Here is a 25,339-nt window from a genome sequence, read left to right on the forward strand (position 1 = left end):
TGAATTCCAAGATCAAAAATCAAAGGGGTTGTGGCGTCGCCATTTTCCTCCAATTTCCTCCATGAAGAAAAAAATATCACAAATTTAAGTCATTTGTGTATAAGGAGACTCATTCAAAATCTAATACTGTAAAGGGGGTAATTATTCACTGGGTTTTAATTTAGGTTATTTCGCTGACTGGAAAAATGCGCTAAATTACAACACAGTGAATATGTAAAATTTAGCATAGAACACATTATCTAAATGACGAAACCGTGAATTTAAAACCCACTGAATATGCTCGAAATGGTAAATCAGTGAAATTTAAACCCAGTGAAAATTAGTCATTTTACACTAATAACTAGAATTTCACTGTCCATCTTTTTAGAAAAATAAAAACAAATGTTTCTTGATGGATTCACTAAGTATATTGATCAATCACTGTCAACTACCAAACTAAACCATTCACATGGGCAAACTAAATGATAACCATGCTCATCGTCTCAAGAACATTCATTTGATAGGGCAAATTTAATACACCATGTAACTGAACCTTCTCATTCGCATGGTCATTCCATGGACCATTCTGCCATATCCATCCACTATGCTGTGTTATTCAAATTACCCATCACCAAACCTAAAACTATAACAGTTAAACATTAAACTACAGATATCAACTTGGATAATTTCTGATCTAAGACAATCACAACTTATCACTTCACCTGAACTGATGCCCCAGCACTAATAGATGGTTACAACAATTCGATCATTAATGCTTTGAACCACCATCGGCTCCTACTTGTGAAGCATCTATGAGCATTTTTCCGGGATAAATTGCACTATAAATGCCTACCTATTATTATTAATATTATTATTAATATCATTACTTGTTCACCAATGAATGCACCATATTTTTTTTTTTTTTTTTAATTTCTTTCTGTAAGACCCTTTTTATCCTTTCCTAAGGATTTTATGCGTCTAATAAAAATATAATATGTCAGTTGAATACAGCTCTTGAGATCTTCTCTTTGTTCATAGTAAATAGCTACTTCCTAAACACCCTTAGGAAACGTTCTTTGTTCCCGTCAGTGCCATTCATGTCCCAATACACCCCTCAAGACCATGCTTTTGTCTACTATTGTGTGAGGGGGGAGGGAGAGAGTTCACCCAATAAACCATTTATTTTCTTAAGCCAAATACTACAAGCAATGCCATGTCAAATGTTGGAGGCTGAACCATTTGATATGAGGGACAGGGGTGCATGAGGATGAAATAATGTAATGACAGAGCAGCTTTTTTTTTAGTTTTTAAGAAATTATGACATACACCACTAAATATGAAATCTTTCCTCACATCCCTCCTCCATGCAGTAAATGTTATCTTCAATTCTTCTGTCATTAATTTTATTTAGAATCCTACTCCCCAAGTTTTAAATGGTTTGGACCTAATCCTACTCGGTTGAAGTAGTATTGCGATCATTAGTTTGAAGAAAAAAAAAAGAAGAAGCTGAATTTGTTGTCATTCCATTCACAATAATGCTGAATCCACTATGAAATCATTTATAAACTTTGAAAATTACAGAAAAGCTGACAAAATAAATACTGAAACAATATTCTTAAATGATGTCATTATAAAATAGAGTATGCAGGACACCTCTGCCTACTACACCACCAGAAATGATGGCTGGGCTAGACAATGTTGAAGATATTCCACCATTTTAATGACCACCAGAGAAAGCAGCTGATGCTGGTATATTTGGAGGAAAATGTTTTCCCCTGATATTACCAAATCAAATTACCAAACCTAACTACCGGTAGTGGAAAAATTATTTATGAATCGCCGACACATTTCTTGAAAAGCTGATCCAATTTCTCAATTTCAAAAAAGCTACAGGCAAGTTATTATTCATCCAGATACATTCGCGATAAAACGTCTCTATTTTCACATCCAAAAAATCTAATAGTTGCCAGTTACTGATTAGTTGAAAGGAATCAAAAATTAAAATATACCAAGTTTTCTCTTATCCACAAAATTCCAACTTCCAAATCAACTTTTTTGTTTTTAAAATGAGTTTTCTTCACTCGGTGTAAACATGATGAATGAATGAAAAAAGAAGATGAATAATCTAGTAGAATCAGAAGAATTCCTGAAGAGAGAGAAACACAAAGATTCTGTTGAGGAATTGGTACGCCAATGATAGTTTTGTGAATTGAGAAAGACAGATCCCATTCCAGTTGGCGAATAAAGAAGAATATTGTTTGCCAAGCAGTAATTCAGTGTGAGAAACAAAGAAGCAACGCTCTAAATGAAGTTTATAGAAACAATGGTATTAGTGAAGATATGCAATTAGGAAGGAACCAATCATTGAAAACAAAAAACACATTCTCAACTTTTGATGACAAAAATACATAGCTGAGTGTAATAGTTACATACAAACACAAAGATTCTTTTTTTCTCTTTCTTTTGATGACAAAAAAGGTAGGAAACTACTCTACAATTGCAACAACAGATTGTGCTTTAGTAACAAGACTACTGGGCAGTGTCATTAGATTGGGTAACAGTTTCATTCATACCATTTTTTTTTATGAGGATAATTTAGATTTACTTCCTGAAAAATAGTTCGTAAACAATACATTTTTTTAATCAACAACTTGATTGTGATTTTTGTTACCAAAACGATTCATTTATTATCACGATGTTTTTTTCTTTATCTAAGATGGCGTATGAGAACTATTTTTTATGTCCTTAACAATTTTTTAGCAACTGAAAATGGAAATGAAAATACTGTGTCTGCTCTCGGAGGTGCACATAAACCAAAAAAATGCATATATTGATAAGTAAATCATAGACACGCATCTGCGATTCATGTGAATGCATATATGCAACTAACTAATAAAAAGTAAATACTGTACTTATTTTCTGTAGCCCATATTCCATAAACTGAAAAAAACTATGACACTTTTTGTTCACATTTCATTGCAAACAAAATGGTTGAGTATTTGAAATAGAAACTTCTTAATCCATACACATGCAATATCTTCCTCAAATTTCTACAGGAAGGTTTTTAGATGCAAGAAAATCTATTTTGAAGATAAATTAAGTAACTATATCACTGTTTTGATCTATGGAAAGCGACAAAAGCAGATGATTTGCTTGAAAAGACTGATACTTCCTAAAAAACATTGCTGAAGACGTCATAAACATGGGGATCAAACGTGGGTTCAGTAGCCAATGGATGTCAAGTTTAAGTTTTCAAAGTGCCAAAGGCTGGACTACATCCACATTCATATTTTGTTTTACTATACTTAAAACCTTTCTTAATTGACAGATAAAAAAAATTCTTCTTTTTCCTTTGTCCAAGTTGCTGATGTGAGTTTGTTTTCCTCTATCAAGCTTGATTGGTTCGCTGTCAAGGTGCTCTTATCTGATTGGCCGAACTCGCCTCCAAAGAATAACAAACTCGTTATCAGGCACCTCTTTGTTTTCTGCCTTTTGTTCATCACCATCATGGCTATTTGACTCTCAAATCATCCTTGGAGACACGTGTCTTTTGTTTTGCTCAATAAGTTTGCAGCTTGAATTCCAGAAGACTAGACTCTTTGTCTGTTCTGTTGTGTGCACGAGTCTGCAGCACTAAGAACGGGGGAGGGTGACTAAAATGGCTATTCACAACAAGTGTTTAATTGCCGATGTGATGCTTATTCACTTCTTCACATTCTTTGTCCTAATTCCCAGAATGTGAAATGCATGAATTCATAAAATGAGTTTTGAGTTTTTCTTTCAACAAAAGTCACTTATGAGTTTGTTCACAGACTGTGTTGTTGCTTGAGTATCAAGTATACACTATTTAACATAAATCAATACAAACCAATAAAAGCTGTATAAATTTGGTGACCATCACCTGCAACAACATATTACCAGTCATGCTAAAATAAAGAACAATTATAGCTTGTAACCTTCAGTTCTTAAATAATTACTTTTTTTTGCATGCATGGGTAGTTCAGTTGCATCATGGAGAATTGCCGTTTCCTAGTGTGTGCACAGATGGCCTCATTGCTTGGAAAGCTGTTGCCTGTGAGGAGGTCACAATGGCAATAGTAGGAACAATACTAAGAATTGGAAATGCTATCATTGCCAACGAGGATCCTTTTTCATTTGGGCTACTTCTAGAATCATTTTTCAAAGTATTTTGATGATGCTGTTCATCACTATGGAAACAGCTGCTTTTTTTTAGTCACATGACGTAACAATAAATTGCGATGACCAAGTATTTTGAATATTTTTCCGTATCAACCAGCCAATTGAAAATTAATCTTAAATACTGTTGTTTCCATGGTGCCATCTAATGACATTTTGATCAAGAAGTGGTAGAAAAATCCATCCATTTTTGATCCACAATCAAGAAAATTACAAAATAGGAAAAAAGAACAACTTTTTTTTTATTATGGTAGAAACAAACAAAAAGAAACTCTGGTTACCTTGCCCTTTGTTGGTCTTCTTTGAAAGTGTGACCAATTTTGTCACGCATACAATTATCTCTTTCATTTTATCATGTGCAAAACAGAAGCATGTAATAAACAAACTTGCAAAGATACAATGTATGTAAATATCAAAGCAATCTGACCGTTAGTTTTGAAGAAGAAGTTGAAATAAAAATGACAAAAATAGGAAATTAATAATGATTAAATCCGACGAAGGCCCACCCAAAGTACCTACATACCAAGTATCAAAGCAATCAGGTGGGTAATTTTCAAGATGAAGTTGAAAATATAATTTTTTTTTACCAAAAATTACAAAATATTCTCTAAAAAAAAAAGAGAATCAACGATATCGTCATGAAATGAACAAATGTAAAGAACATACACGTTACAAATCAAACAATTTTTGGTAGTTTTGCAAAAAGAAATTGAAAAAAATCATTTTTTTTTTACAAAAGTGACAAAAATATTAAATGAAATTGTCACAAAATGACAACAACTCAGATAGAGGCCCGCCCGAGGTACCTGACATACAGTATACAAATTGTCTGTCCTTCCTAACTCAAAAAGTTAATTACAGAAGCACTATTATCAGGGGTACCAATGAAAGTGTAGCTTTTTAATGAAAATCACAGCTTTGACACTGTGCAGCATAGCTTGGTCAGGGAAAGCTTAGCTGCAGGGAATGAAATCCGCTAGCTTTGACATCGAGAACTCAAGCTTTGAACATATTTTGATGTTGAGGGCATACACAACATGGCTGCCTCCAAAAGCAGTGTTAGCGACGGTAAGTATTTTACTCGTTTTCTAAACAAAATTGCCAAGTTATGCTGTGTAATATGCCGCAATCAGTGAAGTTCAGGTTCAATTTCATTTCTAGAAAGTTTCAGCCACCATTTTACGAAACTTGCAGAGAAATCTCAATTCCAATTTTCGAAGCGAACAGGCTAGCAGGACGTCCTATTCTTATACATGTACTTGGATTTTATGACAGTGTAAAGACGTGTTGACAATGTCTGTTTTCGAGAGTTTGTAAAAGCTCACGAAGATTTAAAAGTTAGCATCATATGAGATGAATATTTAGCTTCTCTTCCTTTCATTTATGCGCTAGCCACCGCGTCTTTACACTGTCATAAAATCCAAGTACATGTATAAGAATAGGACGTCCTGCTAGCCTGTTCGCTTCGAAAATTGGAATTGAGATTTCTCTGTAAGTTTCGTATAATGGTGGATAATACTCTCTAGAAAAGAAATTGAACCTGAACCTCACTGATCGCGGCATATTACACAGCATAACTTGGTGATTTTGTTTAGAAAACGAGTAAAATACTTACCGTCGCTAACACTGCTTTTGGAGGCAGCCATGTTGTGTACGCCCTCAACATCAAAATATGTTCAAAGCTTGAGTTCTCGATGTCAAAACTAGCGGATTTCATTCCTGCAGCTAAGCTTTTCCTGACCAAGCTATGCTGCACGGTGTCAAAGCTGTGATTTTCATTAAAAAGCTACACTTTCATTGGTACCCCTGATTATGAATACAATGTCTAAATGACATCTGTTTTTTTGTTAAAGATGCAACAAGTACCAATCTATTGACATTGGAGTTTACTATTCCCCAAGGGTTTGCATGATTTATCACACAGACAATAATGTTTATCCACTCCAATCAGTGAAGCATTCCCCATCTGTTCCTGAGCTGTCAGGCATACTCAATTACAAATTTAAAGATTTGGAACTTTATCTATATCTCATGGTATTATTTCAGTACACATAGGACAATCAAATTTGAGCAAGATTTAATACAAATGAACAGTATAACAAAGTTTGACATTGCTTAGATGTAAATTACCATGCACACGCCAAAAACAACAATAACACCGACAGACAAAAGTTCCCTAATAAATCTCACCTTTCATTAACATTACAGGCAGGACAAAAAGCACTTGATTGTGCTGCAATGCAGTGCAGTAATTTAAAATTTTGAAAATTTTGCAGTTGAAATTTCCTGTGAAATAATAAGCATGTTTCTCTATGTTGTTTCTATGGTAACACAGGACAGCAAATCAGACTGACTCATTTGAACACAAGCAACTGTGGATCTAATACAAGGTTCCCTAAAAGTCACATTTTTCAGATAATAAATCTTGGCCAGTGGATTTAGCCTTACCATTGAGTCTGGCACACTCACACAGGGTAGGGGGGTCTACCTTTTTGGTGTTCAAACTCGGTCGGATTTGAGCTTGGGTCTACTGATCATGAGTCCAATGTGCAACAACTACTGAGCTACAAGTGACCGGTTGGGAACCATAGATCAGTTGCGTCTTGTAGTGATGCTGATGCAATTTTGTCAAAAACCGACAGAAATTTGGCCGGTCCTGAAATGCGACCTGCAGACATCATTGAAAATTAATGTAAAATTGACAGACATCCCATAATATTTTTTCAGCAGATCATCACACTTGCATTGACTAAATTCAACACTAAACAGAGCACTGATATGGTCATCATTTATATTGACAACAGAATGTTTCTATAATTTTTTTCAGACTTTGGACTAAATGGGCATAGTTTTCATTTATCCACGGTATTGATCAACATCTTTGAAAATAATTAGGCCAAAATAAAGTTGGTTTATTTTACAAATAATTGTTGGCAATCAAGTCTAAGAGACTGTACTTCACTTACAACACTATTGGTAGAATAAGGACATGATATTGCACTGAACTGTTTCACTCTTAGGTAAAAGTTTAAAATTTTCCAAATATCTATGAAATCCTTACCTTTCGGATGTGTATGTGAACATTCTCCAAATATCTATGAATTCCTAACTCACCTTTCAATGGAAGAGCTTCCACGATATCGGCACATTTCAAACTATTCCGGGCATAGACACACCATTCCTCAACTGCATTCTTGCCGACTACAAGTTGACCATCTTGAGAAGCTTCATACTTCGCCTGCCCCTGCCCCTCAACCAGTGACCTCTGGGCTGGATGTTCTCTGATTCCATAAATCAAGCCATACATTGATTGGCGCATTGGTTTGAGGATTACAGCCGAGGAGGGAAGTGATAAGTCACTGTCATCTTCCAGAGACATTCCAGAGTCTACTTCCGCAACAGTCATGACATTCAACACTCCTACAATATTTTCGCTATCTCGGTGCTGTTTTTTAGCCACTTCCAGAATTGTTGAGTGAATCACAGGTGTAGATACAAGTTGACCCTCATGACTCAGATCAAATTTTTGTTTTTTTCTCGGTGACATCGGAACTGGGTAATCGGCTTCAAGATCGTAAACTCTTAAACCTTCACGAAGGAGGCCATACTTGGAGGAGTCACGGAAAACCTCTCTCTCGATAAACAAGACATCCTTTTGTGTGGGTGCCCAGTTACCATAATGTGCAACGTACTGGGCAACTAAGGGGACTAGTGTACGATAACCAGGGATGCGGGCATGAGGGTGTAATTCGGCTAAGTATCTATGAAAGTTCTCCAGCACTGATGCAGCAACAATATCATTCCCCACCAAACAGGCAAACAGTGGCAATTGACAAACGGAAATCCCTAGTCTGGCGCACAGGTTTTCCTGACAGTATTTCACCGTTGTTAGGCTTCTCAAATCTAAATGGTCCACAGAGAAATAATAACCGATGTCGCTGTAGATGAGAAAATCTGTATCTTGCCCAAGAATCCCGAGACAGCGATTCTGACGACAGTACTTAGCGATTTCATAATCAGCTTCCATTGAAGTGTTGATGACAGTGGCGCCAAGACTTTTCAAAGCAAGCCTGGTGAAGTGAGCCAGACTGACTGGTATCTGGAACATGGATGCACATGGCTCCTTTCCAGTCTTTTTCACATGATCGAAAATACTTTCTACCTTTTTGCGATCAGACAAGCGCCGTTCAACCCATACCGCTCTCTTACTGTTCTCTACCCTTCCATCAAAAAAGAACACAAGTTCAATTTTGGCTTTCTGGAAACTACTGATAAAATTGTTAAGCTCTTCAAGATACTGGTTCCATTGCCCTCCATATATCCACGGTATTCCCGGGGGATAAAGTTTTCGGAGACAGCTCATGCCATCCACCACTAACACAGCTGGTTTGCCATGTTCTCTGTGGTACCTTTGTTAAACACAATAAGAGAGTAACGATGAGTCGTGGAATGACGTAATATGCATATGTGGCTGACACAGTAACGATCAGTCTGTATTTGTAAAGAACTCCATAAAAAGATATATCAGAGAAAATGCACAATTTGTCAAAAGCAAAATAAAGTAGTCAAGGAACATTTTTTACTGAAATACAACCTCAGCATCCAAGACAGACACTTTTTAAGCAAACTTAAAATATCTCTAGAAAACAAAACAGATGAAGATAAAAAAAAAATCAAATGATGGCGACTGTCGCTCTGTGTTGTGTTCTATATGGGACCTATAGTGATGTAAACAACGCATGTAAAGTACATTGTTTTGTTTACATGAAATTTGAACATGTGACCCCCCGACAACCATCACCCTTTAACTAAATAAGCCAATTATGTCCATCACTGTTTTACCAAAAGAGAGGGGTATATTAATCAGCTGCCTTTATTCAAGCAACAAAATAATAAATACCGGGGTTTTTTTTTACCTGTAACTTATCATACTGTCTTTTTATACTGACTTATAAAGTTTTTTTTTTACCTGTAACTTATGATACTGTCTTTTTATACTGACTTATAAAGATTTTTGTTTTTTTTTTACCTGTAACTTATCATACTGTCTTTTTATACTGACTTATATAAAGATTTTTGTTTTTGTTTTTACCTGTAACTTATCATACTGTCTTTTTATACTGACTTATAAAGATTTTTTTTTACCTGTAACTTATCATACTGTCTTTTTATACTGACTTATAAAGATTTTTTGTTTTTTTACCTGTAACTTATGATACTGTCTTTTTATACTGACTTATAAAGATTTTTTTTTTTTTACCTGTAACTTATCATACTGTCTTTTTATACTGACTTATAAAGATTTTTTTTTTTACCTGTAACTTATCATACTGTCTTTTTATACTGACTTATATAAAGATTTTTGTTTTTTTTTTTACCTGTAACTTATCATATTGTCTTTTTATACTGACTTATAAAGATTTTTTTTTACCTGTAACTTATCATACTGTCTTTTTATACTGACTTATAAAGATTTTTGTTTGTTTTTTTACCTGTAACTTATCATACTGTCTTTTTATACTGACTTATAAAGATTTTTGTTTTTTTTTTACCTGTAACTTATCATACTGTCTTTTTATACTGACTTATAAAGATTTTTGTTTTTTTTTTACCTGTAACTTATCATACTGTCTTTTTATACTGACTTATAAAGATTTTTTTTTTTTCAATACCCTGAACAATTTTCAGTTTATTCCTATTTTATTGTCCAGTGATTTCACATCAATATTCTAAAGTCTATACCAGGGATTTTTTTAAACAAGGGAACAGGGGCGCAGCACCCTCATGCCATGGCCATGCGCCCCCTTACCCTGAGAAGCAGATCCTCTGGCAACCATAAAATTCTGATTGATTAGGGATCACATGGGGCCAGTCTTCGATTGTGACCTGTCTGATAGTAATTTTGGCCCCAAAGAAGCCATAGACTGCTCCATTTTAACTTTAGAATTATCTAAAACTCCATACCCTGGTAGAGAGAATCCAATCTGCACTTAGTGGCTCCGCTGCATTGCAGTGCCCCCTTTTGTAGTTTTTTTCTAGAAAAACCCTTCTATACAATTACAATAAAGATAATGTTTATTTATTTATTCTAATTATAGTAGTAGTATAAAACAACACCACTGCATAATGGTATAAGCTCTTTGCAATACCAATCAAAGCAGATTTTCTGTAATGCTCATTCTAGCATCATGTATGTATGGTAAACCTGGCTCTTCTCCCTAGAGAAGTAGCAGACCCAGACCACAGCTGTCGGTGTCAGAAAAAAAAAACGACACTCCCAAAATTAATTGAAAAAGTATATTTTGTTTATCTTTTCTAAAAGTCAACATGTGCTCACACTGATTACAGGGTTGCATGTGACATCTTGAACTTTTTCCCTCCAACAATTTCCCTGCCAATATTTTAGAATCCACTTTTTTTGTCAGCTGGTTATAAATTAATTTTGGATTAATTATTCTATTTCCTCCTTTATTCATAAATTATAAAATCTACACAAATTAATAACAAATTGCAGAAATTTTAAAAATTTTGAAAAACTGCTTTCAGCTTTTTTAATGCATTGTCACCCAAAACTAAAAGCCATATAATTTTTGTGTAGCACAGACACAAATTGAGCAAACGAAAATATACTATCAACATAACAAACCCATTCCCTTCAATCTTATAAAGATTTATAAATTCCAATGACAGTTGAGTGCAGTGCAAAATTCTAAAGTTATTTCATTGCCCAATGGAAACCTCTTGTTTATGTTTTGTCAATATATACAAAGGGAATGGGTTTGTTGTGTCGATAGTATTTTACATTTTACTCAATAACAAATACATTGCAAAGTGATGTCTATATCTCGTTAATATTTTGTAAAATGTACGATGTGCGACATCAACGTATAAAACGTACGATATTGGATGTGGATATTCTGCAGTTTTAAAGATGCTTGTATTATCCAGGAAATGTCATCAAAAAACAAAACAAATTAGAATTCATATGAAATGAGATGCTGAACTGTTCTAGTTATGGACATCGAGTTAGAAACATTGAGTTACAAAAACATTGAGTTACAAAAATGACGCCCATGTTTGCAAGACCACGCCCAAATTGTAACTAGATGTCCAACTAACAATTAACAGAACTTTAAGTTACGGTCAACAAATATTTTATTTTTTTTGTTAAAAGTCCACTTTTATAGTAACTCAAACTTCAGTTAGCAGTTAACCGAACTTTGAGTTATCGGCAACACATATATTTTTGTTTTGATTAACATACAATAGTAATATTCGATAATAATTTGAACTTTTATTATCAGTTAACTGAACTTTGAATCACAGGAAATATACAACCTTAAATGAAACAAGCAAGTCATTAAAAATGACACAGTCCCCGTAAAATTTTTGAAAGGTCTCTCTGTGCTCGTCATATTGAAGTGAAGGGGTTGTCGCGTATGTGTTCTTGAAACTTGAGTCCCAAGTGGCATATACAACAGATTATTTATTCACATCAAATTCGAACATGTGTTGCATGACCACCCCTCTGGTTTAAGACAGCAAAGAAAAACATAGATCAAAAGTGAAAGCATGTCCAAGTTATCACATTTTAAACAAACAAGATGGCCACCAGTTGGCCATATTTGATCAAATTGAATTGACATGTACATGTATCCATTTATGACATGCTAAATATCAATGAAAATGATACATGGGTGACATAGATATAGTAATATGACCAAAAATAAAAACAGCCGTTATTCAGCCATCTTTGATCTGATTATGAAACAAACTGACATGTATGATGTATGTGCCAAATACAAATGAAAATGGTACATAAATTTTGGAAATATAGTAGTAAGGCCAAAAAGTCAGATGGCTATCAATCAGCCATTCTTGATCCGATTTTGAAACAAATTGTCCTGGACATGTATCCTAACATGTATAAAGTATGTACCAAATTTGAATGAAAACTGACAAAGCATGTCCAAGATACCAAACATAAAAAACAAAACAAGATGCCTGCCAGTCAGCCATCTTTGATCCAATTGCAAAAAAAATTGTCATGGACATGTATCCTAACATGTATAATCTATGTACCAAATTTCAATGAAAACTGACAAAACATGTAAAAAATACGACATTTTCAAAAAACAAGATGGCTGCCAGTCGGCCATTTTGAATTGAATCGCTAAACCACTGCATGTGCATATGTCCCACATAAAGTACTAGGCACATGCAAAGAATGAACGGAATCGGTCCAAAGGATTCTGAGATATGACTCTGGATGGGCGCACGAACGCACGCACGAACGCACGAACAGAGACCTAATTATAAGTCCTCGTTTTCGGACTTTGCATGTGGTGGACATACAGCTCTGTGAGGTTCTGGTATAATAAGAATAGCAATAAACCATTCTCAGTTTTAAGCTACACAGATTCATTGGATTAGTGATATTAATAGAACAGATTCTAAGCTCAGAACCTACAGCCTCCTTAAAAATGATATCAGTACATCACCCTATCTGCATTTATTACATAATAGAGAAGACATCAAAGTAATGTCACACTTGAGATTGAGCTGCCATAAACTTCAAATTGAAGTTGGCAGACATAAAAGACCAAAAGTACCAGCAGAAAAAAGAATCTGTAAAAAATGCACTTCATCAGAAATTGAAGATGAAATACATTTTGTAACAGGGTGTGATTTTTATAATACTGAAAGAGAAATACTTTATACAGAATTCACAAATGTACTCCCCACTTTTCAATCAGAAAACAATATAAAGAAATTCAAACCCATTATTAATACAAATGAACGTAAACTAATCAAGCATGTGACTAAATACTTAAAATTTTTTTTCAAGAAACATCACACATAGACATGTACTTATCATACATAATTGTATATCATCACACTATCTCAGGCCATTTTAAGCTGCATTTATCTTAATTTTCTTTAACTTCTATTTTTGTTACTGTTTTTTTTAAATTTATTACATAACAGCCTAAAATGATTTAACTTTCATTATGGTGTAATAAATGAAATTATTATTGTTATTATTATATGGTACACTCAACCACAATAAATAACACTGGACATGAAGAATTCTGTATCTGCACTGGTAAAGCACTGATAAAACAAGCCACTTTACAGGGTATTTCATTTCCATTACCATTGACTTCCTCCCTGCAGATCAAACCACAGTCCCTCCACAAGGACTGTGATCAAACAATGTAACCTTGAAAATGTCGACAAATTTGCAACATGTACCAAATTATATAGATTTTGATTTATGCTGGTTACGAAAACTCTCAAAATGCTATTAATATAATAATAATATGTCTATATATACCGGTATGTGTAATATATAAAGTACATGCAAATCATTGGGGGTCAGTGGTAGGGTACACTGTAAAGTATTTCTATCTTGCTACAATATTATGTAGTAGTCAATTACTCACCCCACCCCCAGTAAACCATTGGGAGTCAGTGGTAGGGTACACTGTAACGTATTTCTATCTTGCTACAATATTATGTAGTAGTCAATTACTCACCCCACCCCCAGTAAACCATTGGAGGTCAGTGGTAGGGTACACTGTAAAGTATTTCTATCTTGCTACAACAATATGTAGTAGTCAATTACTCACCCCACCCCCAGTAAACCATAGGAGGTCAGTGGTAGGGTACACTGTAAAGTATTTCTATCTTGCTACAACAATATGTAGTAGTCACTTACTCACCCCACCCCCAGTAAACCATTGGGAGTCAGTGGTAGGGTACACTGTAAAGTATTTCTATCTTGCTACAATATTATGTAGTAGTCAATTACTCACCCCACCCCCAGTAAACCATAGGAAGTCAGTGGTAGGGTACAATGTAAAGTATTTCTATCTTGCTACAACATTATGTAGTAGTCAATTACACACCCCCACCCCTAGTAAACCATAGGAGGTCAGTGGTAGGGTACAATGTAAAGTATTTCTATCTTGCTACAACAATATGTAGTAGTCAATTACTCACCCCACCCCCAGTAAACCATTGGTGGTAAGTGGTAGGGTACACTGTAAAGTATTTCTATCTTGCTACAACATTATGTAGTAGTCAATTACTCACCCCACCCCCAGTAAACCATAGGAAGTCAGTGGTAGGGTACAATGTAAAGTATTTCTATCTTGCTACAACATTATGTAGTAGTCAATTACTCACCCCACCCCCAGTAAACCATAGGAGGTCAGTGGTAAGGTACAATGTAAAGTATTTCTATCTTGCTACAACAATATGTAGTAGTCAATTACTCACCCCACCCCCAGTAAACCATTGGTGGTAAGTGGTAGGGTACACTGTAAAGTATTTCTATCTTGCTACAACATTATGTAGTAGTCAATTACTCACCCCACCCCCAGTAAACCATTGGTGGTAAGTGGTAGGGTACACTGTAAAGTATTTCTATCTTGCTACAACATTATGTAGTAGTCAATTACACACCCCCAAACAACCCCCACCCCCACCCCCCACCCGAGTAAACATTTGGGAGTCAATGGTAGGGTACACTGTAAAGTATTTCTATCTTGCTACAACATTATGTAGTAGTCAATTACTCACCCCACCCACCACAATACTGTAAAATATTTTCATCACAAATAATAAAAGCAAATCTCCAATAGCAACTAAAAGCATGCTGGATCATTCATAAAAGCAAATATTCTACTAATAGCGTGAATATGTATGGTATCCATTTGTATTACCTAGACCCAGTTGTTGCCAGGCTGACATGTATAGTACCTTGCGGGCAGCAGTTTTCAATGAAGCTTTGTAAACCTCTCACACCCATCCTAGTCACATTGGTTTACACACACTGACGTTAAAAATCTGAAAAGGAGAGAATATCACCCATGTTAAAACACAATCAGCAAGGCACTTTTCCCCAAAACAGAGTGTAATTGCAAACCAAGAGAATTCGCAAAATCTGGAGACATTCCTTTGATCTGGAGACAATTTGTGACAACCCCAAAATGAACAATTTATGAGGATTCAGACTGTGCACATACATGTATAAAACTGCCAAACAGAGAAATCTACATTCATTTTGAGTAAGTTTCTCCAGTTGGAAAAAGTGTCTTGCTGGACAGAAGCAGAACTCTGCCATCCAAATGATTATTTTGCATACAAGTCAAAGCCCTCACTGGCTGGCTGTCCATGGAGGTAAAATTAGATTTGTATATCTTCATGTTCTGTTTAATAAACATGTATAAGATTGCACGTAATTTATGCTTAGTGTTTTCATGACAGAGAACATCACATCACTTGCCCTATGTTTGAAATGACCTCGCCCCTTTTTATATGTAACACCAGGATCATGGTTAAAGGGGGGGTAGTCATTGCGCCACACATATATAGGTGATTAGAAGGTATGGAAGGAGTCACCGGCGGTAATTAGTGCACATCGTGCCCAGGTCAAACCTTATACCACAGGGAGTTGGACAAACTTATGTATTTTAATGAATTATTAAATAATAAAATGTTATATAACTTTTCTTTTACACCCCTCCCTCCTTCCTGGTATCGATTTCAAGTAATCACTGATCTTTGTTTATACCAAATTTTCTTTTATCACAATCTTTGTTATGCGCTAATGTTATATGCAAATTTTAACGCGCGATGTAGACACACCCTATTATAGTAAAATATCCCAAGGGTTGAAACGCACCAGCAATACATAAGTTTGTCCAAATCCCTGTGCTTATACTTGTGATTTCCATTAGAAGAGCGCATTGGATTGTGGGAAAATCAATGTTTATCAACACAAATGTCGCACATGCGCAGCGTGAAGATGGACGTGCTTTAATACTGACCACTTGGACTCTAAGTGAGCGCTACTTGTTTTACGCAAGTGTTGCAGTGGGCACCCGTCCTCGTAATCGATCGAAGCGACTCGGAGAGTCCGGAGCGTACCAGCTGTATTGCTACTAGGAGCACCACCAGATGACACCACTCAGCAGATCACCAGAGTCAGCCAATGTGTCGTTCTCATATATGTGTGGCCAATATTTGTACCAGTGATCTGGTTCACAAAACAAATTATCGTAATATGCAATGAAAAAAATCACGTACCGCTATTTTTAACAATTCCAAGACGATTTGAATAGAAGCTCACTGATGACAGAACACGGCGGCGAATTGAGTATCACTTCCGGGTTGTGGAATGTCATAACGAGGCTGGCTTATCAGGTTTGCTGCGGGCGAGAATTCACCCGTTTCTCCAATCTTGCAACAATTTGTTTTTAACAAAGACTATTGTGGATTTGAGTCTCAGTTGTGTTTGTTTATTATCATGATTTTTGAAAAATTCTAATAATGGTAATATTGCATTTTCGATTTAATATACATGTATTATTTTATTTCGGGTATTTATTAGTCAACAGTAGATTTCTTCGGAACTTTCTGGTGTGTGATACATTTTGAAGAAAAAATATTACCAGGGTATGCAAAAATGTATGTTTGATGTATTTTGAAGACATTTCTATATATTAAACATAATGAAAGGCGCTATTTTATTGTTATTCTATTCCTAGAACTTGTGATTAACAATGTCAGCTACGATATACAGCATAGTCCCGGGTCCGTAGCTTTACGCCTGTCAGTCGATTTCCTGTGAGATTTGGGTCTTTTCATGACTTTTTGCTCATAATATCGTGATGAGATGTCCTAAACCTTGCAGAAAAAGTGACAAAAAATGGGCACAAGTTATGAAGCATAACTAGGTAAAGCAACGTTTCACTGTATGGCCACCACGTGACGCATTATCGGAGATACGAGGTGACTAAGTTATAGCAACCAATAATAAAAAAGAACGAAACCTGGCTGCCATAAATGTATGATTTCCAATATTTTCTCATAAAAATGTGTTCACGCTAAAATCCTTCTATATTCTTACATAATAGAATTTGGATAAATTATGGATTTGCAGAAAACAATTCACAAAGATAAACCGAATCATGATTGTTTGCCAGCGTCATATGTTCAAAACTTGGGAATTCCATATTTCTGATCATTTGCTTGTAATTGAACTAAGCAAAAAAAAACAAGACCAATTACACCATGTATCATAAAATTAGATAAAAAAAATTGCCTTTAATTGATTTTATGGCTAATTCATGAGTAATTTGTATATTTACACACACACACACACACACACACACACACACACACACACACACACACACACACACACACACACACACACACACACACACACACACACACACACACACACACACACACACACACACACACACACACACACACACTCTACCAGCAGCATTTCCCAGCTATTTTAATTTTGTGTTTCTTTGCGTGTTGTTATGCAATAAACTTGAATTACAGGAAAATCATCCATGATATCACCAAGCTCTCGCATGAATTCTTCGATAGCCCAATGTATTTTTGACCAGAATGTAAACTTATATTTGGAGCATTTTTCCAAATACATGTGGGTTTGTATAATAATAAATTGTCCACGTGTTAGCAAATATAATATACATGAATGTAGACATGGTACTGGTTGGGTGCACAATAGAATACGCCAAATATTCATCTCTACATCTGTCTAAAAAAAAAAACAATACAGTAACCGTGACAATGATGGAAATATAAAACAGAGAATCTGAACTTTTAACTTCTATGCTCGTGATGGACTATCTGGCCAATTTCAAGAATAGCAACCTCGGATAAATACAATGAATGAATCGTGCCCAGTAGCTTTGGAATACTCGCCAAGGGTACGCGCGAGTCGGGGTCAGATGGGGCAATGTGCATACGTAGTGCGTGTGTACCGCGATGGGGTGTGGTGGTTTACTGGTACCCGTTTGACGTATATGATTGAGGAGAAAGTGGTCAAATATTAAGCTGGATGGGAAATAGACATATCGCGCCGCGTCGTCACATTATGGGATCCACGCGATATACCCCGGTATATCAACGCGTGTCAGTCGAAAATCGAACGTGTGCTACCCGGCGCTTGTGGCTCTTTAATCCCCCCTCCCGGGTATTTAAACTCAACTGGTCACCGAGGTTTATTTGGTTATTGAATTTGTTGTGGCAGCAGTAGTGGTTTGGTATACACTTGAATACAAAGTGTATTTGCGCCTTGTTGGAAGCTCTTATCCGCATTATCCCATACACGTGGCTTATGCTAAATGGACACCTCGACAATATATTGACATAAACGGGCACGTGCTTATTTGCAGATTAAGTGATTTTCGTTGTTTCATTCATCTCACACGTGCAACTTGAAAAAAACAACATAACGACGTTAAAGCTCGTGTTATTCGATGTTTGACGTCTGCTTAAACTCGCGTCTCGTCTGGTTATATGTTGGATGACATCACTCCGAATTACGCTTCTTCCGCCAGGGAATGGAAGTGCACAATATACCAAGCTTCGCCTGGATACGACTTCGCACAATGAATACAAAGACGTTGGCTAATTCTACCCGCTGTTATGTTTTCTACAATAAATTGGCATCTCATTGACAGCAAAAGAAATGACAATTGCAAACATTTGGTCATCCATATAGAGCAGACAATAACGCTTTATGCTTCTATACGTCTCCCAACTGCTACATACGCCCTCAAGTCGTTGTATCGCTTTCGGCTCCTTGTTGTGTTCCGAGGAGCCGAACGTGCAGTCGCATCAAACCGTTAACCAGCTGTCACGCACACTCCAAACCAACATCAACCAGAATATTAAAAAAAAAAACACCTTTGAATTGTGCCGGAATTGTGCACGGTACGGTCTTGTTGGCGACTGCTGCAGGCGTCGATTACACGTCGGGTCGTTGTACTGTGCCGGCTCACTGGTTGTACAATGATCCTCTTCGACTGCGTTTTAAGCAGACGCCGCGCGACAATAAGTAAAACATTACTTAAAAACTATATTTAAAAAAAATGACCGTGGAAATGTTACGCCGCTTCTCAAGTTTGTACTACTAAAATTGTTCCTTGACCCACTACGTGCTCGCGAGTCTCCATTTTTCACTTTAAGTTGTTTAAAAAAAAAAACATTCGATAATTCTGGCATACTTGAGAAACGAAACTTTTTGAGGATTACCGCACACTGGAAACGTTTTGTTGTATACTGTAGCGTTACCATGGAAATACCAGTATCTTTTTATCACGCTGTATCAACAGCCTCTGCTGTTGAGCGGTTACACGTGTTTATGTAACTCGGCATTGTGAATGATTGCCGGGTACAATTCAGAGCGATGGGGTAGAAAATAGGAAAACATAGACCAACGTTCATGCCAATTAAATATTGCTTCAATACTGCGTGTCTCCGATTTGATAACTGATTACTACCAAGCGTGAACTCAGTGGCGGATCCAGCAAAATGTATTGGGGGGGTCCAAGCTTCGCTTAAAATTTACGGAGCGTAAATCGCGGAGAAGCTATGCGTAATCCAGATGAATTGTCATACGTCTGGGGGGGGGGCATGGCCCCCCTGCCCCCTAGATCCGCCACTGCGTGAACTGTTGACGACATGATTAACAGGACGATGCTCATTTGTCTGCTTGCTTAAAGATAGAAAATAAAAAATAAAAAAAAAACCTCTATCTTCTCTCCTATCTATATTAAATATACCAGAAGATGTTTTAAGTTTACAAAACGTCATTATTAGTCAAGTTATTTCTGTACTCTGTGTTTTCAGATTGTCATATATACTTTAAGCTTGGCCCACAATGTTTTGTCTAGACTAAAATAGTGGGATAAAAAAACTCATTTTGAATAAATCACCCAAAACTAATTAAGTTTTTGAAATTGCTATTTCGACATCGTAAGTTCGTCCTGATACGCGCATGAAATAATTCGAAGTCATTGGGAAACGAGATAATTGTTTTTGTTCAAAAAATAGGTTTCTGGTGAGAGAGAAAATGTTTTGGGAAAACGGGTGACGTCAACCCATAGGAAAAGTACCTATCACAAAATGTGGGGAAAGAAACGTAAATCACCGTATTTGTCGAAACCATAGGACGGGCGAAGAGTATCTTGCTACGTCTTACTCGGCACACCAGTCTGCTATTCGACGCCTGCACATAAAAAAACGGTTCTGTACATACGCCTGAAGCAAGTACTGATACAATAACATCAATCGACATAGAAATGAAATGTGAATAATAGAATTGGGCTGCGGGTATTCACTGGTAAATGGGCCCATCATAAAAAGAAATAACGATTGAGCGAAATGTCACTATTTAAACTCAAACCGACGTTGTCACATTATAAATAAAGTGCTTCAGTGCGAGATTTGTATGAACTTGGATTTCAGTTAAGTTAAATAACAGTTGTTTTCATCTTCTTTGTGTTGATTTTCATGATATTGTTCCCAAAAAAACGCCATACGATGCACGGTCCATCGCCCACATCACGCAATACTTAACTACACGGCTATAGCAAAACACAAAAAGTGTAGCAGAAAGGCAAACAGACCAAAGATTTACTGTATTCAGATTGAAGCACTCAAATAAACCTCCTACAATGGACTGAGCGGCGTGGACGTGTTAACACGTATTTAGTTTCAGTATGGATGTAAAAAAAATGGTTTCAGTACGTCTGGAGGGGGGAAATGTGTTATGGTAATTGCGGTAGCCACCTGTTGACGCTGACAGTAGATTTTGTTTGCTATTCACCTCGGTATTGTGCCCCCTCCGTAAATACAGGTGAATAGTGTATATGTGTGCATAGAAGCCGTCGAGATTTATGTCAATGTGTCAGTGTGCGTGGCAGTACGTATATATTATTATTCTCTTTGTTTTTTTTCTAGATGACGCATCTGACGTAATCAAAAATTAAATCATACGAGAACCCTCACAATTTGGCGCTATTGCGGCGAGCACGTGGTGCAGCAATCACGACGAGAGACCTGTCAGATCATCCGTCACATTCCTTCCGACAACCCCAAAAAACACTCAATCAGAAAATGTCAAAACATGATCGATACCTAATTACAAATGTACCCTTGTAGGTAATTCACCCCGGGGGACAGGTGCGAGATATCAGCGGGGCAAGATACGAATTGTTATATAGTTGTCTTTCTCCCGTTGGCCATATATAACACATGAGCATGATATCGGACAAACAGTACCCCGTAAAAGGTTACGAGAAAGCGTCACCGCGAAAGTGCAGCGCTCGTTTCGCTGTACTTTCTTAACTTACATACATGTATTAACATATTAAGGGTATGATTTATTGCCTGTTTCTGTGGGCCATACAAAGCCAACCAATCACATCTTTACACGCACCTAAGCCCAGACTCATTAGTTCTGAGTCTAAATGAAGACATCGAAAATATATGAATTAATATTATATAAATTACGTCATTTGAGTACCGTATTACGTTTTGCGGCTTGCCTCAAACGTTGTTTACAAAATAGGTACGACACCGCGGCATTTGATACACGTTTCAAGTTCAAGGCTGCAAAGATGCTTCCAACCAAAACTTTACCACGGTGAATGATCAGTAAAAAAACACACACTAAAGCTTGATGTGTATGTGTTTTTCATTAACTTTCATAGTTCACCGAGTTCGCACGATAAATCAAACAGATCGCGGATGAATGATCGCCGCACGTGCGTGGCGCGGCAGAGTTAGAGGTTGAACGTGAGTAAATGTTAACTATAGTGACTCAATTAAACAAAGTGTTTATTTTAAAGCTTTTTTATTGACCAATAATTCCACTGAATAATAATGTTTTTCTTGGTTCAATGATTTATACCAAAACTATGCGTTATGGTGCCTGCGGCTTTATCTTGTAAAAGTTACAAGCTTTAAGTAATCCTCAAATTTAAATTTAAAATAAACCCTTGGAGTTTCACGCAATATTACCCGGAGCAGAACATGATGGACAATTCGAGATAGTGCGTGTCTCGGAACAACACCATCATAAAGCCATAATACCGAGATGACATCGAAAATAACTTCGATACTATGTGAATCATATACTAGACCAACGTGATGTAACATTTCTGCAATTGAAAATTAATATTTTCCATCATCTGATCACCATATAATTATTAATATTTACGCCCTCAGGCGGCCCTTAGTTGAACAGCCTATATACGATGACGGGCGAGTGTATTCGAATGCCAAATAACTCCCACCTGGGGTATGACCATGGATGGAACTCGTATCCATGCCTGACCTCGTGTACATTTTGCCCGGAAGCTGCCAGTGAGGTTGAAGACAAATTACCCATGCAGAACAACGACGCGACTACGAATAACGTAGATGTCCCGCGTACATGTCATGGTGAACCGCAGGGAGCTCAGAAACTTTAATTAACTGTACGCCCATCCTGAAAGTACGCCCAGTCTGTATGAGTGGAGGGGGTTACAAGCTAGTATTTAGAGTATATAGGCAGTAGATACCAGCCGATTAACATGTAACCCCCTTCTCATATACATCTGAATGGCACTATATTTAAAACCAATATAAAGGGTATTGGCGTGAAAAGGAATATTTTTCTATCAAATGTTATCATAAAATTAAGATAATGATAACAAGTTTGTCATTTTTTTTACAATTGATTCATGTTTGTGCGGGACACACTGCAAAATGTTACTGTCCCACACTCTTGGCCACTTCCTCCAAATAAACGCAATATTATAGCAAATTATCACACTACGTTATGAGTATGTTGCCAGGTTATATTATTAAACGCCTCAAATGAATTCCTAAGACAATCCCCTGAAGTGTTAGAACATACAGGTGTGGCGGTTATTGCAATACGGTCGAAAAATTTATTTGGAAGATTTTTGGTACCCACCACGTGTGTTGGGTCAGCTGTTCCATGGCTGTAAATCTACATCATTCACAAATACGAGTCCTTTTCGTTTCCGGATGACCCGAAGACATCGTCTACTGCACCGTAAATTGCAAACGTGCCCCAGGTGCATCTGAGTTTTATAGTTCAGGTGCGCGCTTAGGGAGAGCCATGTCGTGGCGCAATGGGGCATTGTGCCTCCCGGGTGGACTGCTAAATAAAAATGTGCTCAAAGGTGGTAGTAAGTTTATGCCAAGATAGATTTTGTGTTAAACTCACATGAGAAGATGGAAGTATATCACCAGGAAACCTAAGCTATGTTGGCATATTTTTCTTTATTTTTTTATTTTATTTATTTATTTGTATTTAGTCATGTACTAAAATAATACAAACAGATAACACGTGACATATAGTTGCAGCTAGTTAAAATATAGTTGTGCTCGAACAACAACTGATAATCAAGGCTGCAGGAATGGTGTACATATGTGCATCCCCACTCTCTAATGAATAATAGCCCAGGACAGGTGTATTTATTTGGTACTACGAAGAGTCCGTTATTATCATTGTTTTACGATCTCAGAAAAGTTCGGGATCGGGTCAAGATCAGTGACCGGGTCAAACTGAAAAAAAATTGCACTATTGATCCTATGGGCACTCGACTTGTGCGACATTTGGATCATTATATAGATGAAAAAATATTCACTTAAAAGAGTGTACATTTCACTTAAAATGTTACTATGCTCCGTCGGTCACGCAAAGGTCACACACATTTAATTTAACCTTTGGGTGATATTTGAGTGCATTTATAAGAGTGTTCACGTTTTGTTGACCCACTGCTGTTTTTATACTATCAGAGGTTTCCGTACTCTAACAACAACTTGATACCTACAGCTAAATCTGCAACAATATCGAACAGGTTCTCGTCGTCATAGAAATCGTCAAGAAGGGTTTCGGAGCAAGTCATTGTATCATCTCTTCTAGCAATAGGGTCGTTTGCTCTTGTACTTCAATGATGCGGTCGTCATAGAAACGCTTGTGTGGCCGGGACGAGCAAGTACCGTGTATTATTTGACGTCTCCCTCCTCCACGTATACATACACAGCTGTGCGTTCTCTAAGAAAATCACCACATGTTCAACTAAAAACAAAAAAATGTTCATCGCCTTGAAATTGTGCGTTTATCTTGATTGAGATATGAGCCAATGCATGAACGTTAGGCAGTGCGACTTCTTCGTGTTGAGTAGTTCACCCTCATTAACAACATCGGGTTTTAATAACAATGCAAATACACAAAATAGTATGATGAAAACTGAATTATTGTTTTCAGTAGCCAACTGTTCATTAAAAGTTGTGTTCCGACTTTTTTGAATAGGACAAACGATAGACTTCTGTATGCGATATCCGAATTATTTTAGGCGCGTATCCAATGTACAATTACCGGTGTTCGTGAGATTTGTTGTTCTAGATAAAAGTGTATAAACTAAAAAAAATTCATTAATTATGTTTTATGTCTTCAAGCAGTATATATGTGACATTTATGATTAGATTGTTCGGAATTACTAATACTATTCACGATTCGTTGTCTCCGTAACCAGATATCTTGCAAATGTATTGAGGACAACCCCGGGTCACTCCTATACTGATGACGTCACTCACTTGCCGGCGACATCCGACAATTTACCATAAATTGCAGCTGCAGGCGGTATATTATAAGACAACTAAATTTATTAACAAACGGCGAAGCATTCCGGGCATCGACGATACTTTGCAATTAAAATACGAAAAATTATCGTAGTGGATTTTACACCTGGCAATTTGAATGAGTAACATGCAAAAAAGATATCTCAAAATGTTATATTTATGATATTAATTATTTGATAGTTTTTGCGCAGGCGCAAATTACGTAATTCTAACCCCGCAAAATGTAAATAGAGCGATCATATACATACAAGTCGTGAGTCATCGTACGTAAAACAAATGCTACTTCCATTTATTTATTATAGCAGACATGCTTATAACTCAAGATGTGATTGTTCGAGTTTTTAAAATACATTACGGAAGAAATTATTAATTATTGTGTACACATTTTGTGTGTGTGTGTGTGTGTCTGTCTAATTCGGATGAGAGTGAAAATGAATAATCTGGGTTTGTGACATTTTTCGATATCGTTTTCGTGTATGAACGAAATGCGACTACAGTTATTTCAAAAGGTTATTGTAGAGAGAAATAGACACGCCACCTGGGTGCATGTTTATGTGATTCGCTCTGTGGAAATATGTGAGAATTTTGAACTTGTCCGTAGATCGGTTAGTTTTTCAAATCGAACTTATGATCTATATGATGACCGCCTCGCGTTCCCATG

The 25,339-nt window shown here is 36.6% G+C and overlaps 1 protein-coding gene across 2 annotated transcripts in view; it reads right to left on the reverse strand.

Annotated features, from left to right (window-relative positions):
- Positions 1-25,339, reverse strand: part of LOC100367200 (constitutive coactivator of peroxisome proliferator-activated receptor gamma-like) — a 76,166-nt gene that overhangs the window by 7,892 nt on the left and 42,935 nt on the right. Inside the window, exons 1-3 of one of the 2 annotated variants that reach the window (XM_078007106.2) lie at positions 16,273-16,377; positions 14,907-15,030; positions 7,291-8,585 (exon numbers count right to left, since the gene is read on the reverse strand). In XM_078007106.2, coding sequence (XP_077863232.2) covers positions 7,291-8,585; positions 14,907-14,992 — 1,381 coding nt within the window. In that variant the 5' untranslated portion in view covers positions 14,993-15,030; positions 16,273-16,377. Of the gene's footprint in view, positions 1-7,290; positions 8,586-14,906; positions 15,031-16,272; positions 16,378-25,339 lie in introns of those variants that run through there. The other variant, XM_085492608.1, reaches the window with a different exon arrangement.

This window comes from Saccoglossus kowalevskii, chromosome 2 (genome assembly GCF_978046115.1).
Source record: "Saccoglossus kowalevskii chromosome 2, keSacKowa6.1, whole genome shotgun sequence".
NCBI lineage: Eukaryota > Metazoa > Hemichordata > Enteropneusta > Harrimaniidae > Saccoglossus > Saccoglossus kowalevskii.